Source organism: Sciurus carolinensis, chromosome 1, assembly GCF_902686445.1.
Source record: "Sciurus carolinensis chromosome 1, mSciCar1.2, whole genome shotgun sequence".
NCBI classification, from domain to species: Eukaryota; Metazoa; Chordata; class Mammalia; order Rodentia; family Sciuridae; genus Sciurus; species Sciurus carolinensis.
The window spans coordinates 120,319,941-120,335,285 of NC_062213.1; the positions used below are offsets into that span (position 1 = coordinate 120,319,941).

At 35.5% G+C, this 15,345-nt stretch overlaps 2 protein-coding genes across 3 annotated transcripts in view; both read left to right on the plus strand.

Moving 5' to 3' along the window:
- The window catches only part of Dbt (dihydrolipoamide branched chain transacylase E2), a 49,257-nt gene that overhangs the window by 26,346 nt on the left and 7,566 nt on the right, over positions 1 to 15,345 (plus strand). For both annotated transcript variants that reach the window (XM_047548334.1, XM_047548326.1), the window contains exons 3-7: positions 1,370 to 1,445; positions 6,154 to 6,335; positions 9,748 to 9,869; positions 13,342 to 13,558; positions 13,789 to 13,955. In XM_047548334.1, coding sequence (XP_047404290.1) covers positions 9,858 to 9,869; positions 13,342 to 13,558; positions 13,789 to 13,955 — 396 coding nt within the window. In that variant the 5' untranslated portion in view covers positions 1,370 to 1,445; positions 6,154 to 6,335; positions 9,748 to 9,857. The remainder of the gene's footprint in view (positions 1 to 1,369; positions 1,446 to 6,153; positions 6,336 to 9,747; positions 9,870 to 13,341; positions 13,559 to 13,788; positions 13,956 to 15,345) is intronic.
- LOC124982122 (60S ribosomal protein L36-like) lies at positions 4,802 to 5,117 on the plus strand. Its single transcript, XM_047548379.1, is given in 3 exon segments — positions 4,802 to 4,865; positions 4,868 to 4,885; positions 4,888 to 5,117. Coding segments are annotated over 3 exon segments (312 nt in total).

Sequence of the window (15,345 nt, forward strand, 5' to 3'; positions counted from 1 at the left end):
TATTCCTTAACCATGCCATGCAGTATCATATTTCTATGTTCTTGCTGTTCCTTACAATATATTGCTTTGTAAGAAGTGCCATGGTGTATTTACTCTTCATTTTTTGGAAGATTGATTTCCAGTTAACTCTGTACTAACCGTTCTGGAGTGCAAATCTTGTATACCTTTCTAATTATTTCTTTAGGGGGAAAAGTCTTAAAAATGGAATCATTTATTGATTTAAAGATGTGTATTTATCTTTTAAGGTTTTTGATACTTTATGCCCACGTTTGTTTAAAAGAAGCAGCAGACTGTGAGATGGCCCTCCATTAGAGAGGAAATAAGAGATACCCAAACCTCCATATCATATCAGAAATGGATTTTAAGGTCCGACATGGTAGCACATGCCTGTAATACCAGCAGTTTGGGAGATTGACACAAGAGGATTACAAGTTCAAAGCCAGCTGCAGCAATTTAGTGAGACCCCAAGCAACTTAGCAAAACCCTATCTCAAAATAAAAAAAAACTAGGGGTGTGGCTCAGTGGTTAAGCACCCTTGGGTTCAATCCACAGTATCAAAAAAAAAAAAAAAAAAAATGGGGGGATTAAAAAGGGAATAGAAAATATTAAGAGGAAAGAGAAATCTTAGGGAATAAGTTGGTGCAGCATAATTTGAAAAATAAGAATTTTCCATGAAGTGCCTGATTTTTAGTCATAAAGACTGAGAATAGTTACATGAAGTCAAAAGAGATATGGAGCAGGCCAGTAGTGGTTGTTATAGCTTCATAACATAAAACAAGGAAATCCAGCTGGGTCTCTCTTTGTATCTGTTCCTTTGTCTGTTCATTACTATTATTTCATAATCTCACTAATTTGGCTGGGCATGGTAGTGCATGCCTGTAATGCCAACAGTTACAGCCTGAGGCAGGAAGATTGCAAGTTTGTAGACAGCCTCAGCAAATTAGTGAGGCCCTAAACAACTTAGCAAGAACCTGTCTTAAAATAAAAAGTAAAAAAAAAGGTTGGGAATATAGTCAGTGGTTAAACACTCCTGGTTTTAATCCCCAGAACAAGGAAAAGAACAAAACAACAAAAATCCTCACTAATTTGTTAGTAAGACTCCCCATAGCCCTGTAAAAGAACATTATTTTGGAATTTAGAAAAATGTAGGTTCTGTGGCAGTGTCAGGATGTCTGTGTCATGGATAGCTTAGTTTAATCTTTAATGATTATGAATAATGGTTCATGCTTTTAAAAATTATAAATACTGTTTTTCTGTCTGTAAAATAGAATAGTTTCTGCCTCTGAAGATATTTTCTAATTCTAGATGTAAAAAGCATCTATGGGTAATAAGTACGTATTTAATAAGATCATTTCTTTTTTCTTTAAAGCTCTACATGGACAAGTTGTTCAGTTCAAACTCTCAGACATTGGAGAAGGGATTAGAGAAGTAACTGTTAAAGAATGGTAAGTTAATCTGAAAAGAAATCTAAGTAAATGTAAAACTCATTTGAGTACAAATAAATAGGAATCAATGTAAACTGAGAAACTTCTTTATGTAACATATAATGCCTTTAAGAATTAATAAGGTAGAATTACTTTGTGTTGACAATATGCTGGTGACAGAATTTATCATACATCAAGACATTTTATTTGTTGTGATTAATTAATGGTTATTCCCTCCTTTTCTGGGTGGGGGAGGGGAAGTTTACAAGGGATTGAACCCAGGGGCACTTAACCACTGAGTTACATCCCCAGTCCTTCTTATTTTGCATTTTGAGACTGGGTCTCACTATGTTGATGAAACTGGCTTTGAACTTGGTGATTCTCTTGCCTCAGCCTTCTGAGTCTCTGGGTTTACAGGTGTGTGCCACTGTGCCTGACTAAGAGGAATTAACTTCTAAATTTATATAAGACCATATGGTCTTCTTTTGGATTTTTTTTTTTTTTTTTTTTTTTTTGGCAATGCTGGAGATTAAACCCAGAAACTCCCTCACTCAGGGAAAGCACTCCACCACTGAACTACATCCCCCGCCCAGGAATGTATTTTTTAAGAGGATTTAATATGACCAGGCATGGTGGCAAATACTTTGTAATTCCAGCTACATGGGGTGCAGAGGCAGGAAGATCACAGGTTCAAGGTAGCCTGAGCAACTTAGTGAAAACCTATGTCAAAAAGTGAAAGGGGGCTGGGGTTGTGGCTAAGTGATCCTCAGTAACACATAAAAATAAATAAAGTTATTTAAAAAGATAATTATTAAAAAAAAAAATTAAAAAGGGTTGGAGATATAGTTCAGTGTTAGAATATCCCTGGTTTCAATCTGTAGTAGTCCCAAGTAAGTAAGCAAATAAATAAAAGTATTTACATGTATAAATTTATAATTTCCATCTAACTATTTAAAAAATTACCTTGTAGTTGAAGTTTTCTTTACTATACTGAAAATGACTTCAGCAAGAATCTCACCATTACCTGAAACAATTTGTCTATATGTTCAGAAAAGTTTAAAATATTTTACTAAAAGTCTTTTTTTTTTTTGAAAGGCCTTTTAAAAAAGTAAAAAACTGGGGGCTGGGGTTGTGGCTCAGTGGTAGAATGCTTGCCTAGCATGTGTGAGGTGCTGGGTTTGATTCTCAGCAGCACTGCATATAAATAAATAAAAAATAAAGGTCCATCAACAACTTAAAAAAAAAAAAGTAAAAAGTTGTTGTCTACCTTAGTCCCCTCTATACTTTTTCTTTCTTTGATCCTCTGGAAAAGAAGCACCCCAGGTATAATGTGGGGAGGGTGGTGAGCTGGTGGGTAGCACAGTGATAGAACATGTGCTTAGCATGCAGGAGGCCTGAGTTCAACATCTAACACCAGAAAACAAACCAACACCAAAACCGTACCACCTTTGAGTTCTGACCTAAATTTTTTAACGGTTTTTAGAAATAGCAGTTAGGATGAGTAAATAGATTTTTCCCATATAGTTTTACACTGTTAAAGATCCTTTTTAAGGATCTAATTCAGCCAACTGAACTTCTTTTCCTGTATTTTTAGCACTTTGTAAATTAGAACTATAATAATAGAAACCATCCTTATGTTTTTTGTCTTTAGTGGTATTATGAGATTGTGAGATGAGCAACAAACTCGAAATTATCAGAAGAGCCTAACTTTGAAACCCCTTAGCTATCTTACCTGTGACTCACTTGTTCTGAGTACCTGTCTGCCTGTAAAATGAAGTAATAATACTGGCTGTGCCTACTCACAGCAGTTATTGAAAGGATCAAAGGATGCTACGTTTAAAATTATATCCTTTAAAATCTGCAAAGGATTATGTACAGGAAGGTTTGGGGGTTTTGTTATTGTTGTTTTTCTGGTGTTGGGGACTAAACCCAGGGATCAAGAGCGTGCTAAGCACACACTGTACATCTGAGCTCAGCAAGTTCGCCAAAAGGTTTATAATTTCAAATGGTGGATGGGGAGAAAACAGAAGTGATAGTATAGAATGTGATGATTATGAGGAAGGAGGAAAGAAGTAAATAATTAAAGGAAGAGTACTCAGTTAACTTGGTGAATAACTAATCATTAGAAAGTGATTTGCTTAAGTATCTAGAACCAGTAAGTCTTCATCCCTTTGCCAAGGAGGTGGTGCATGCCTTCAGTCCTCTAGCATTTTACATTTTCTTAGCCTTTATTTCTTGTCCACACAGGACCTCAGGATCAACCTGAGGTGCTAGATTAGGGTTCTCTCAGGTCTATTATTGATCATGCACACTGCCCTACACATTTCATGGCTGTCCAGATCCCTTGGAATATGTCAGAGATTTACAAAACCTCCTGTGGACATCTCATTCCCCAGATCTTCCTTGTAAGATCTTTGGCCAACCTTTAGTCCCAGCTTCTATCATTCCTTTAACCAGCTGAGATTTTAAACCTTTGCTGATGGTTTTCAGCAAACACTCCAAGGATAGACTTTCCTAGCAAAGGGAACTCTTGAATTGTGTGTGAAACATTTCCAGGTAGCTGCCAGACAAGTCAAATAGTGACAGTTTTTTTGGAGGTATAGTATTTTATGGAACTCCAAACCTTGTCTGTGAAGTTGCTAATTTTCAAGGCTACCAGTGATAGGGAAAGGAGGATAAGAATAGGGCAAGTTTAAGTGACATAGACCTCACTGTTTTTAATGAGAATCAGTCATTTTTCCTAAATAAATACTTCTCAGTTTTTGTAAGCCTTTTTTTTTTTTTTTTTTAATTTCCAGAATTTTGAAAAGTTGATTTTTAAAGATTACAGATTTTTGTCAGTATACTTGTTTATTTGGAGGAGCAGATTTTTGGAAGTTGTTACTCTGCCATTCTGGAAATAAAAATTATCTGCATGTGCTTTTAAAATTAGTGTCTCTGGCCGGGTGCAACAGTACACACTTGTAATCCCAGTGGCTCGGGATTACAGCCTCAGCAACAGTGAGGCACTAAGCAACTCAGTGAGACCTTGTTTCTAAATAAAATACAAAAAAAAGGCTGGGAATGTGGCTCAGTGGTTAAGTGCCTCTGGGTTTAATACCTGGTACAAGGAAAAAAAAAATTTAGTGTCTATGTCATGGTTGATGTTCTACCAAAGGATTGAAAACTGATTAAGACATGAAGACAGGCATTAAGAATGAATTATTCGGGGCTGGGGATATAGCTCAGTTGGTAGAGTGCTTGCCTCACAAGCACAAGGCCTTAAGTTCAATCCCCAGCACCGCAAAAAAAATAAAAAAGAATAAATTAATCAGATATCCCAGAGTTCCATGTGGCACCGGCCCTTCCGACCCAGCAGCTATTGCTGAGCCTCAGCCATGGCTCTATGCTACCCCATGGCTGTGGGCCTCAACAGAGGCCACAAGGTGACCAAGAACGTGAGCAACCCAGGCACAGCCGCCGCCCGGGCGCCTCACCAAGCACATCAGGTTTGTGCAGGACATGATCTGGGAGGTGTATGGCTTTGCCCCCTATGAGCATTGTGCCATGGAGCTGCTCAAAGTCTCCAAGGACAAATGGGCTCTCAAGGTCATCAAGAAAAGGGTTGGGACACACATCTGTGCCAAGAGGAAGCGAGGGGAGCTGAGCAACGTCCTGGCCACCATGAGGAAGGCAGCTGCCAAGAAGGACTGAGCCCTATCCCCTCAATAAACTGTCCCAGGAAGAAAAAAAAAAAAGAATGAATTAATCATTATCTTGAAGAATTGATGGTAGCCAAAAATGAGCTAGATACATCAAGAATTGTGTTAGAATTTATATGTAGCATTTCAGGTTTGGACACGTTCTTGTTCTGCTCGCTAAGAATGTTTAATGAACCTCGTTAAATACAAAAAATAATTAATAGACTGGTGTACAAGAACAGGCTAAAATAATTCTAGAAAGGAAAACTAAGAAAAATCATACTTGCAATGCATAAAACTAAGCCAAGCACATGGTGGTACATGGGTGGCTGAGGCTGGAGAATCATGAGGTGGGGCCCAGCTTGGGCAACATAGTGAGATTATTGTCTCAAACATTAATTAATTGACTAATTAATTCACAAAACTACAAAAAATGTATATTGAAGACAATGATTTTTTTTACTTAGTTCTAGAAATAATAAGCATTACTTAAAGTTTTAAAAAGACTAATATAAGTTTAGTAGTATCCTTTATGCAAAATGCTTGATACAAAAATTAGTTCAGATGTTTGAGTTTTTTATATATTGGAATATTTGCAGACTTTACCAGTTGAACATCCTTGGTCTGAAAATCCAAAATCCAAAAGGAGCAAAATCGGAAACTTTTCAAGAGGCATATCAGCTCTTAAAATGTTCAGATTTTAGATTTTTCAGATTAGAATGCTTAACCTATAATATAAGATAGTTAAGAGAAATTTCACTTTAAATATGCATTTTTAAAACTTATTTTCCCAAGAAATAGGTCAGGTAGAAAACCTGAAAGTTTAATTAAATTTTTGGATAGTGGTTTTTAAAACTTTAGTATTTCTTGGAGGTATATCCTAGAGACTCTGGAAGCTATCATCTTCTTTTTGGAAACATTCCTTGGTGCACTGGGAATAACTGCTAGGCTAAATGGATACTTATGCAATTTGTCATGGCATTTAATGGTGAGGATGATCTCTAATTAGGATTGTCCATGTAAAAGTATCTCATGTCTTTTTCTTTTAGGTACGTCAAAGAAGGAGATACAGTGTCTCAGTTTGATAGCATCTGTGAAGTTCAAAGTGATAAAGCTTCTGTAACCATTACTAGTCGTTATGATGGAGTCATTAAAAAACTCTATTATAATCTAGATGATATCGCCTATGTGGGAAAGCCATTAGTGGACATAGAAACAGAAGCTTTAAAAGGTACCGTAAATGTGTTCATTTGTTTTACCAAATTGATTACTGCTGTCTTTTTGTCATTTGGTCCAGTTATTAGTGGGACAGCTTACAAGTTTACCAATTTACAAGATCTGGGTTAAGGGGTTAGAAGACAAAATTAAGAAAATAAAAAAGGTTCTTGGTGATGCATGATTTTCTTTTGATCAGTTACCATGTTAAAATCAATGATCAGTAAGATTTCATTTATTAGGAATCTGCCTTCTGAAAATCTTTGTGTTCAAAAAGCATACAAACTCTCAAGAATTAAAGATTCAGGTCCTAAACACTAGTCACTAAGAACAAAATTTGGAGTATACAAATATTAACATAATGGGATAGTTCTTTTTACCACTTGTATTAGTGTGCATTTCACCATTATAAGAAAATACCTGACTCAGGCAATTACTAAAGGAAAGGAAGTTTACTTAAAGTTTTGAAGGGTTAAAGTCCAAGATTGGGCAGCACCATTGGTTTAGCCTCTGGTGAGGGCCACAGATGGCAGTTCATCATGGCAGACATGCTATGTCTAAGAGCAAAATGTCATATCTCAAATCAGGAACAGAGAGAAATCAAAGGATTGCACAAGAACTGTCCTCTGAGAGCATGCCCCCAATGACCTAAGACCCTCTTTTTCTGTGTATGGTGCTGGGAATCAAACCTACAGCTTTACAAATGCCAAGTAGATCCTCTACTGTGCTACATCTGCAGACTGTTAAACCTCTTAAAGTTTCAGCAGTACCTCACAATACTGCCACCCTGGACACCCAGCTTCCTGTTTCAGTGACTTTTGGGGGACACTCAAAACACACCCAAATAATAGCAACACTCATATGTAAAAGCATTCTCTTTGGTGATGGTTATGAAACACAGACTTCTTCAGGAGAGGTAGAAGAAAAAAGAAGTAAAACCAGAATGAAAGTAAGAAACCATCATTCAATAGCATCAGCACCTGTGGAACTTATAAGCAGGGAATGCTGTTACAAAAGGTCATTCATTAAGATAAAGTTACGGTGGAAAACTAAAACAGTAGGTAGTTACATTGGTGGCAGATACTTAACTCCTTACCTTAGAAGTCACAAAAGTTACATCATCTAGGAAATAGCCTTTTTGAGACAGGGTCTTTCTACATTGCTTAGGCTAGTCTAGAACTTGTGACTCAAGTGATCCTCCTGCCTCAGCCTCCCAAATAGCTGCAATTACATGTGTGCCCCATCCCACCTGGCTAGAAATTACTTCCATATCAGAGACTGGAGGAGCAATAAGTTTTGTGGTGGGACTCCTAAGCCAGCATTCCATCAGCAAGTGCTAAGATAAAGATGTTTTACTAGTATAATGCAAAAGTCTGGAAGCAATATCCAAGTTACAGTGTAACCTAAACAATAATAATAATCATCACCTTTTTCAGAATCATTTTATAATTTGTAAAATATTTTGCTCCTACTCTTTTATCATTTCCTGTGAAACAACCCAGGATAAAGAAATAAAGCCATTTTACTGAACATTGTAGCACATGTTCAGTGACATGGGAGACTGAGGTAGGAGGATCATAAGTTTGAGGCCAGCCTCAGCAATTTAGCAAGACCTTCATCAATTTAGAGAGACCCTGACTCAAAAAAAAAAAAAAAATTTTTTTTTTAAAGGGACCAGGAATGTAATATTCAATGGTAAAGTGTCTCAGGATCAATTCCCAATACCAAAAACAAGATTAAATCTAACATATTATAGTGTAATGCTAGAACCATTAGAATTTCATCAACTCAGGAAAGTGATAAAATTTCAAGTTAGTTTTGACTCCATCTTAGAGTCTGTTCTACATTGGTAAAATTGAGAAATCTCTCAATCTCTTTCCTGAGATTAATTTTCTCAGCATTTTTGTGATATCAAAGGAGAAAATATGTGTAAAAACACTATGGAAATTATTTGAAGTGCTATGTAGTAAGATCCTATTTTATTAATTAGAGGTTTACTCCAATAACTACATGACTATTACAAATACATGAGTTACTTCTCACTTACTTATACCCATGTTATTCTAAAAGGCAATATTATATGGTGTTATGTTATCACAAAATGTTTTCCAGAAAGGTGAATAGCAGTAAAATTACTAGATCTTTTGAAAAAATATATAATAACTTTGCTATATGATATATTTAGGTATTTATACATTTCTCTTATTTCAGGAAATATGTGTCATCCAAGTTAGTTTGGAGTTCCTGTAATTATAATCCCTGATTTTCTTTTCAACCTTAGTCCCTAATGCTAATCTATCTTACTAGTCTCTCCAGTAACTTTACCAGATATAGAGGATATACAGAAATTCTGAAAGCTGAAAAAATTATGCCTTAAATTATAGGGGTTGTATTCCAGCTACTTTGACCAGAGAGGAAATGTACTAGGGCCATGAACTAATGGAAACAGCACAAATTGAGTCAGCCCTAGGACTGAGTTTCAGCTCTTCCATTTATTAGGTATGTGACCATGGGCCGATTCATTTCTTCTTCAAGCCTCATTTTTTTAATCTATAAAATGCAAATAATTATCAGTCTTACATAGTTGAAAAGTAAGTTAGGATATGTACATATAGTGTGGTATTTGACACATAATATATGCTTAACAGAATTTTTTTTGTTTCTTCCCTTTCTCATCTTCAGGGAAGTTAGAACTCCTCTGGGTTAATGAATTGTAGTTGAGAGGAATAAAAGCAAATTTTTCATTTGCTTAAAATTAAATGTCAAAGCAAGCCTGTTGATTTTCAGAAATTAAGCCTTTAATTTACCAATTTGAACAGATTCTGCAATGTGTACTTGGTTTCCTCCACAAACTTTGACAATGCAGTGCTCTCAAAAACATTTTTCCTTTTTACTTCCAAACAATACACACTAATAGCTTGACAGTTTTAAAATAAGGACTCTACAGTTAAAAAATAGAACTTCCAAATTAGCATTACCCTTAAGACATATTCATAGCAGAACAAAATTTTAAATGCTTTATCATCTTAGGAAAGTTTTTAAGATGGTCATAGATTTTATAGGATCTTTCATAAAATTCACCTCATATTTGATTCTTATTTTATATTATCTATAAATATAAATGAAAATTTTATTAGGAAAATATTTAAAACACAACATATTTTAAAACTTATAGAAGAAACTGTCCATATAACATTCATGTAACTTATAACTGCTATATAATTTTAACAGAAGGGAAGTATACACCAGGGACTAGTATTTAAAACAATACCAGGTATTATCACATACCTCCCATTCTATGCCTATCATTGGCATAGTTGCATATTTTCCCACTCTAAAATAGCCCAACTATTATGCATTTTGACTATGAACTTGGAGTTTTAGATATTAGAGGCCACTAAGCTTTTTAAAAAAGTTTTTGTTACTAGATTCAGAAGAAGATGTTGTTGAAACTCCTGCTGTGTCCCATGATGAACACATACACCAGGAGATAAAGGGCCAGAAAACACTGGCAACCCCTGCAGTTCGCCGCCTGGCAATGGAAAACAATGTGAGTTCTCTTGATACCCAGTTCTGAAACTTCACAAATGTATACATATGTATCTATGAAAAAGTGGCCAGTTATTGCATGATGAAATGGCTTATATTGGGATTAACAAAAAGATGAAAATGGCAGGGCGTGGCAGTGAACATCTGTAATCCCAACTGCTTGGGAGACAGAGGCAGGAGGATCATGAGTTCAAGGCCAGCTTCAGCAATTTACTGAGACCCTGTCTCAAAATAAAAAATAAAAAGGGCTGTGAGTGTGGTTCAGTGGTTAAGAACCCCTGGGTTAAGTCTCTAGTACGAAAAAAAAAAAAAAGATGAAAATGTCTGTTATTAAAAAGTGATAGTGGCATAATAGCACTTGAGAGAGGTGAAAAGGGATTATGAATTTATTGTTTAACACTAAATGAGCAGTGTGGTTTTATTCTTTCTTGGAGCCTAATAACAGAGCACTTACAAATAATAGTATCTTATGTCAGCTGACCTAGAAACACAACTTGAAGTAGGAATTTGGATGCCTGTGATTGATGTATTAAACGAGTAAAAACTTACAAAGGGATGGGAAAAACTTACAAAGCAGAATGGGAAAGGGAAGAGAGGGGAAATGGTCCAAGCAGAGATGTAGTAGCAAGGATTGGCTCTGATCCAAGAAAGATGGGGAGAATCACAGAACTGTACTGCTTTGAGGAAAGGGGGCAAACCATTTGTATTCCCTTTGCCAATCTGTATTAGTCAGCTTTCCATTGCTATAACAAAATGCCCAAGATAATCAACTTATAAAGAGGAAAGTTTTATTTTGGCTCACAGTTTCCACGTCATGATGAATTGGCCCCATTCTTTTGGACCTGTTGCAGCATAATACATCATGGTAGGATATACAGTAGAGGAAATCCATTCACCTCATGACTGAGAATTGAAAGAGAGACCACGTTCCACAGTCCCCTCTAAGGCATATCCCCAACAACTAGAAGACCTTCCACTAAACCCCACTTCAAAGTTTCTACCATCTTCCAAAACTGAGGACCACACCTTTAAGACATGGGCCTTTTGGTGACATTCCAAATCCAAACTACAGCACAGTTATTGAGCAAATGGAGAGTATAAGGAAGCCCATAAGTATTTATACATTATCTCATTTAACCCTGTAAAATAAAGAGCTATCCTAAGACTTATAGATTTTTAAAGTAACTAGTCTAAATTCACCTCGCTAATGCATCAGTAAGGCCAGAATTTAACAGTGAATCAATTTCATTTCAAAACCAATGTCCTCAGTCTTCAAATACTGTCTCAACAATCACTGCTGTAATTACTGAGCACATACATGCCAGACACTGAACACACATTATCTCTGATAATTGAACAACCCTGCAGGGTGATTTTAATTATCCCTATGTTGCTGATGAGAAAGTTCAGGGAGGTTGATTGTCTAAGATGAAGTAAATAGGTAAACCAGGGATTGGAACTCAATTCTGTCTTGTTCCAAAGCCTGAATTCTTTCCACTGTGGCCCACAATGCAGACTAGTTTGTCTGTTCTTGAGAAAAGTAGTTAAGTTGCAGTGGGAAAAAACAAAAACTGTTTTGGGAATGTGTAATAGGATCATTAAGATGTTCTTATCCATTCAGCCAGTTATCCTGCCTTTGGGGAACTATCCCAAGAAATAATCTGGGATATCTTCTTCTTTGTATTTTATATAGACAAAGATTACAAAGTACATATGTGTTCAAAATCAAGGAAACGTTTATGTAAATTATGTTATATACCCTTGATGAAATTTTATGAAATCGTCAAGTAAACTCAAATATGAAGACCATTTAGCATAATAGAAAATAGAAATTTTAATATGACATACTAGGTTGTTAAGGGATCAGATGAAATAATGATTTTATTGCTTTAAAAGTTATAAAACATTTTACCAATTTTTTCTTAAATGTATAGAAAGATCACCTGAAGAAGAAATACATGGTTTCATTTTCCTTTACCATTTCTTAAAGATATGTATAACATATTTGTATGACTACTAGAAATTAAATGATGGAGTTTATTATCCCAAGTCACTTTTTTTCTTGCAATTTGAATAACTATGAATTAAATTTAAAATTAAATATCAATGACATTTAGAGTTGTTTGAAATTCCTTAAAAATTTTCATTGAAATTGAGTTCATTTGTTATAAAGTTTGTGTTTAACATGATAAAGTTTTTTATTTTTTTAAATTCATCTTCTAAATAGAGATATTTTGGGTTAGACAGAGGGGAGTGGAGGGAGGGGAGGGGGATGTGGGTAGGAGTGATAGTAGAATGAATTGGACATTTTTACCCTCTGTGCATATATGATTACATGACCTGTGTAATTCTATACCATACACAACCCGAAGAATGAGAAGTTTACTTCATTTATGTATGATGTGTCAAAATGCATTCTATTTTCTATTTTCATATATAACTAATTAGAACAAATTTTTTTAAAAGTAATCTTTTAGAGATGCACTATACAAAGGAAATAAGGTATGACTCTTTTATTTTTTAAATATTTTTTGTCGTAGATGGACATGATACCTTTATTTTATTTATTATGTGGTGCTAAGGATAGAACCCAGTGCCTCACACATGCTAGGCAAGCACTCTACCACTGAGCGGAGCCCCAGCCCCAGCCCCAGGTGTGACTCTTAAGAAATTAATATACCCTCTGTGTGAGGATATCATCCAAACTTGTGTTTATTTTTATTTAAATAGAATTAAATGTTTTGTACTAATCTTTCCAAAGCAATCATCAGAAAAATAATTTGAGAAAACTTCTATATGATTATTTAAGCTATTATATGTTTAACTGATAATCAACATCAGAAATATTAGTCTAAATTTGTTATAGTGTGCATTCTTATTTAAATTCTCAGATCTCCCTCCTATGTAGTCTCTAAGAACAGAAAAAATCAAGAAAGAATTAGGAAAGAGCTTAGTGTGATAGTGCATGCCAATGGTCCCAACAACTCAGGAGTATGAGAAAGGAGGATTGCAAGCTTGGGGTCAGCCTGAGCAACTCAGTGAGACCCTGTTTTAAAATTTCAAAAATAAAGAGAAATGCAAAGAGGCCTGGAAATATAGCTCAGTGGTAGAGTACTCCTGGACCCAATCCCTAATGCCTAAATGAATAAATAAAATAAAATTATGGGTGAAATTTAAAAATAGTTGACTGTTTAAAATGTAAGTTTTCATGAATAGCTATGGATTCTTTATAGAGATACCTCAAAACTACATGGGCAGATGAACAGTGTTACAAAATTAACAAGTGACTACTTATGTAGGGTAGATGTAGTGTATCTATTAAGATGATGAAAATGTTATTTCCTTGCACTAATTTATTGGGCAGAGATGTAGTTTTACCTTTGGTTGATAAAATTCCATTTTTAAACTTTGATGGTAGATTTTTTTTTTCAACTAGTTGTATTTTTAACATGAAAATATATTGTTTTTTTTAGATTAAGTTGAGTGAAGTTGTTGGCTCAGGAAGAGATGGCAGAATACTTAAAGAAGATATTCTCAACTATTTGGAAAAGCAGACAGGAGCTATATTACCTCCTTCACCCAAAGCTGAAATTATACCACCTCCACCAAAACCAAAAGACAGGACTGTTCCCGTACCCATATCAAGGCTTCCAGTATTCACAGGCAAAGACATAACAGAACCTGTAAAAGGTAAAGCCATAACAGAAATATATAGCAACAGTACATTTACTTAGGAGGAAGCTACTTCAATAGATGCATGTTTATAATATGATGTTTTTAGTTCTTAGAAAAGGGAAAGTTCAAATGCAGCATATAATTTTTAATAGCTTTTCCAGAAAACACTTCAAATGGTATATACTGTTAATTTCTGAAGAATAATACTATGTCAGATTTATAGGTAATAATTGAATGTTTTCCAGGCTTTCAAAAGGCAATGGTTAAGACCATGTCTGCAGCCCTGAAGATACCCCACTTTGGCTATTGTGATGAGGTTGACCTTACTGAACTGGTTAAACTACGAGAAGAATTAAAACCTGTTGCTTCAGCTCGTGGAATTAAGCTCTCCTTTATGCCCTTTTTCTTAAAGGTTAGATTTCATTTGTTTCAGACATGTTTGAGTAGGACATTGACATTTTGCTCTGCAGAGATGCAATGTGTTAAGATTTGAATAAAAATATTACTTCTCACCACTTCATATAGTTAGAATAATATGCAGGCATACTATTCGTTGCATGAGAACTTATAAAACTGAAATTGTGAGTCATATTCTTATCTGCTTATCTCTCTGAACCTGGGGACAGGGTTGGGGGTCGGGGGTTGTCCTGCCAGTTAAGCAAAGCTTTTAGTTCTGAAAGGATCACAGAAAAGTCTGATTTGAACTAAAATGAGATTTGTTATTGATTTTGCATATTGCTGGCATGTGTTTATTTTCATTTCTTCAACAAGCTTATGTGGAGGCTCCTAAGAATCATTTCTAGTGCTAGGTCTTGGGGTCAGTATACAGTGAAATCAAACCATCTGCTGACCTTCAACAACTCATAGTGTAGCTCACATTAATGACCAGTATGAAGTAGCTACCATGTGGTAGGCCCTGTAGAAAGCATGCCATATGTAGTATCTCTTAATCCTCAGAGTAATAGGATTAATCCTATTACATATAATACTGACATGTAAATATTACTGACCTCATTTTCTTTTTTAAAAAATTTAGGGCCCCAAAAGATTGAGAAACCTGTAAAGGAAACATAGCTAACCAGTGGTAAAGCTAAGTTTCTGGCCTGGTCTGTTTATTTGAAAGTGCATACTGATATTTCTACTTTCTTGCTACACAAAGACTGATCTTCATAAACCAAATTATTTTATTAGTTCCTGATTCTTTTCAGTGATTGTCCTTCACTTTTAGGATAGTTTCCAGACTTCTTGTGACATACAAATACTGTAAGTTCCTGCTGCCTACCTCTCCAGTCTTCTCTCTCATGGTTGCTGCTTGTTTTAGTCATAGTAAGTTATGCCTAGTTGGTGGAATACAAAATTTCTTCTCAAGTGCCCCCCCCTCTCTTGACCATGCCTGCACATCCTAAATACCAAATTGTATTCAGATATAAACTCCTCTAGAAGCATCTGTAGCTGTCACTGTTTGAGTTAAATACACTTTTCTTTCTCCTTGTAATGTATATATCTCAATGTATTGTCAGTGTTTACTTTGTTGTCTCTTTGCTGGACACTGAGACTCATGAGACAGAAACCATTCTCCTTGAGCAACCACCCTGACAAGTAAATGGATGCTCTATGGAAATGAGATGTAGTAGATGTCTGTAAATGAAGGAGAGCATCTGAACTCTGTGATAGCTATAGGGAGTCATCTGTAGAGACAAGGCAGTGGAAACAGGTGGATGACATCACCCAAATTTTGTGAATTAAAAGGTGGTGAAAGGTTACCCAGGGATGGGTAGAAGTCGATTTGTCAAAGACAATTG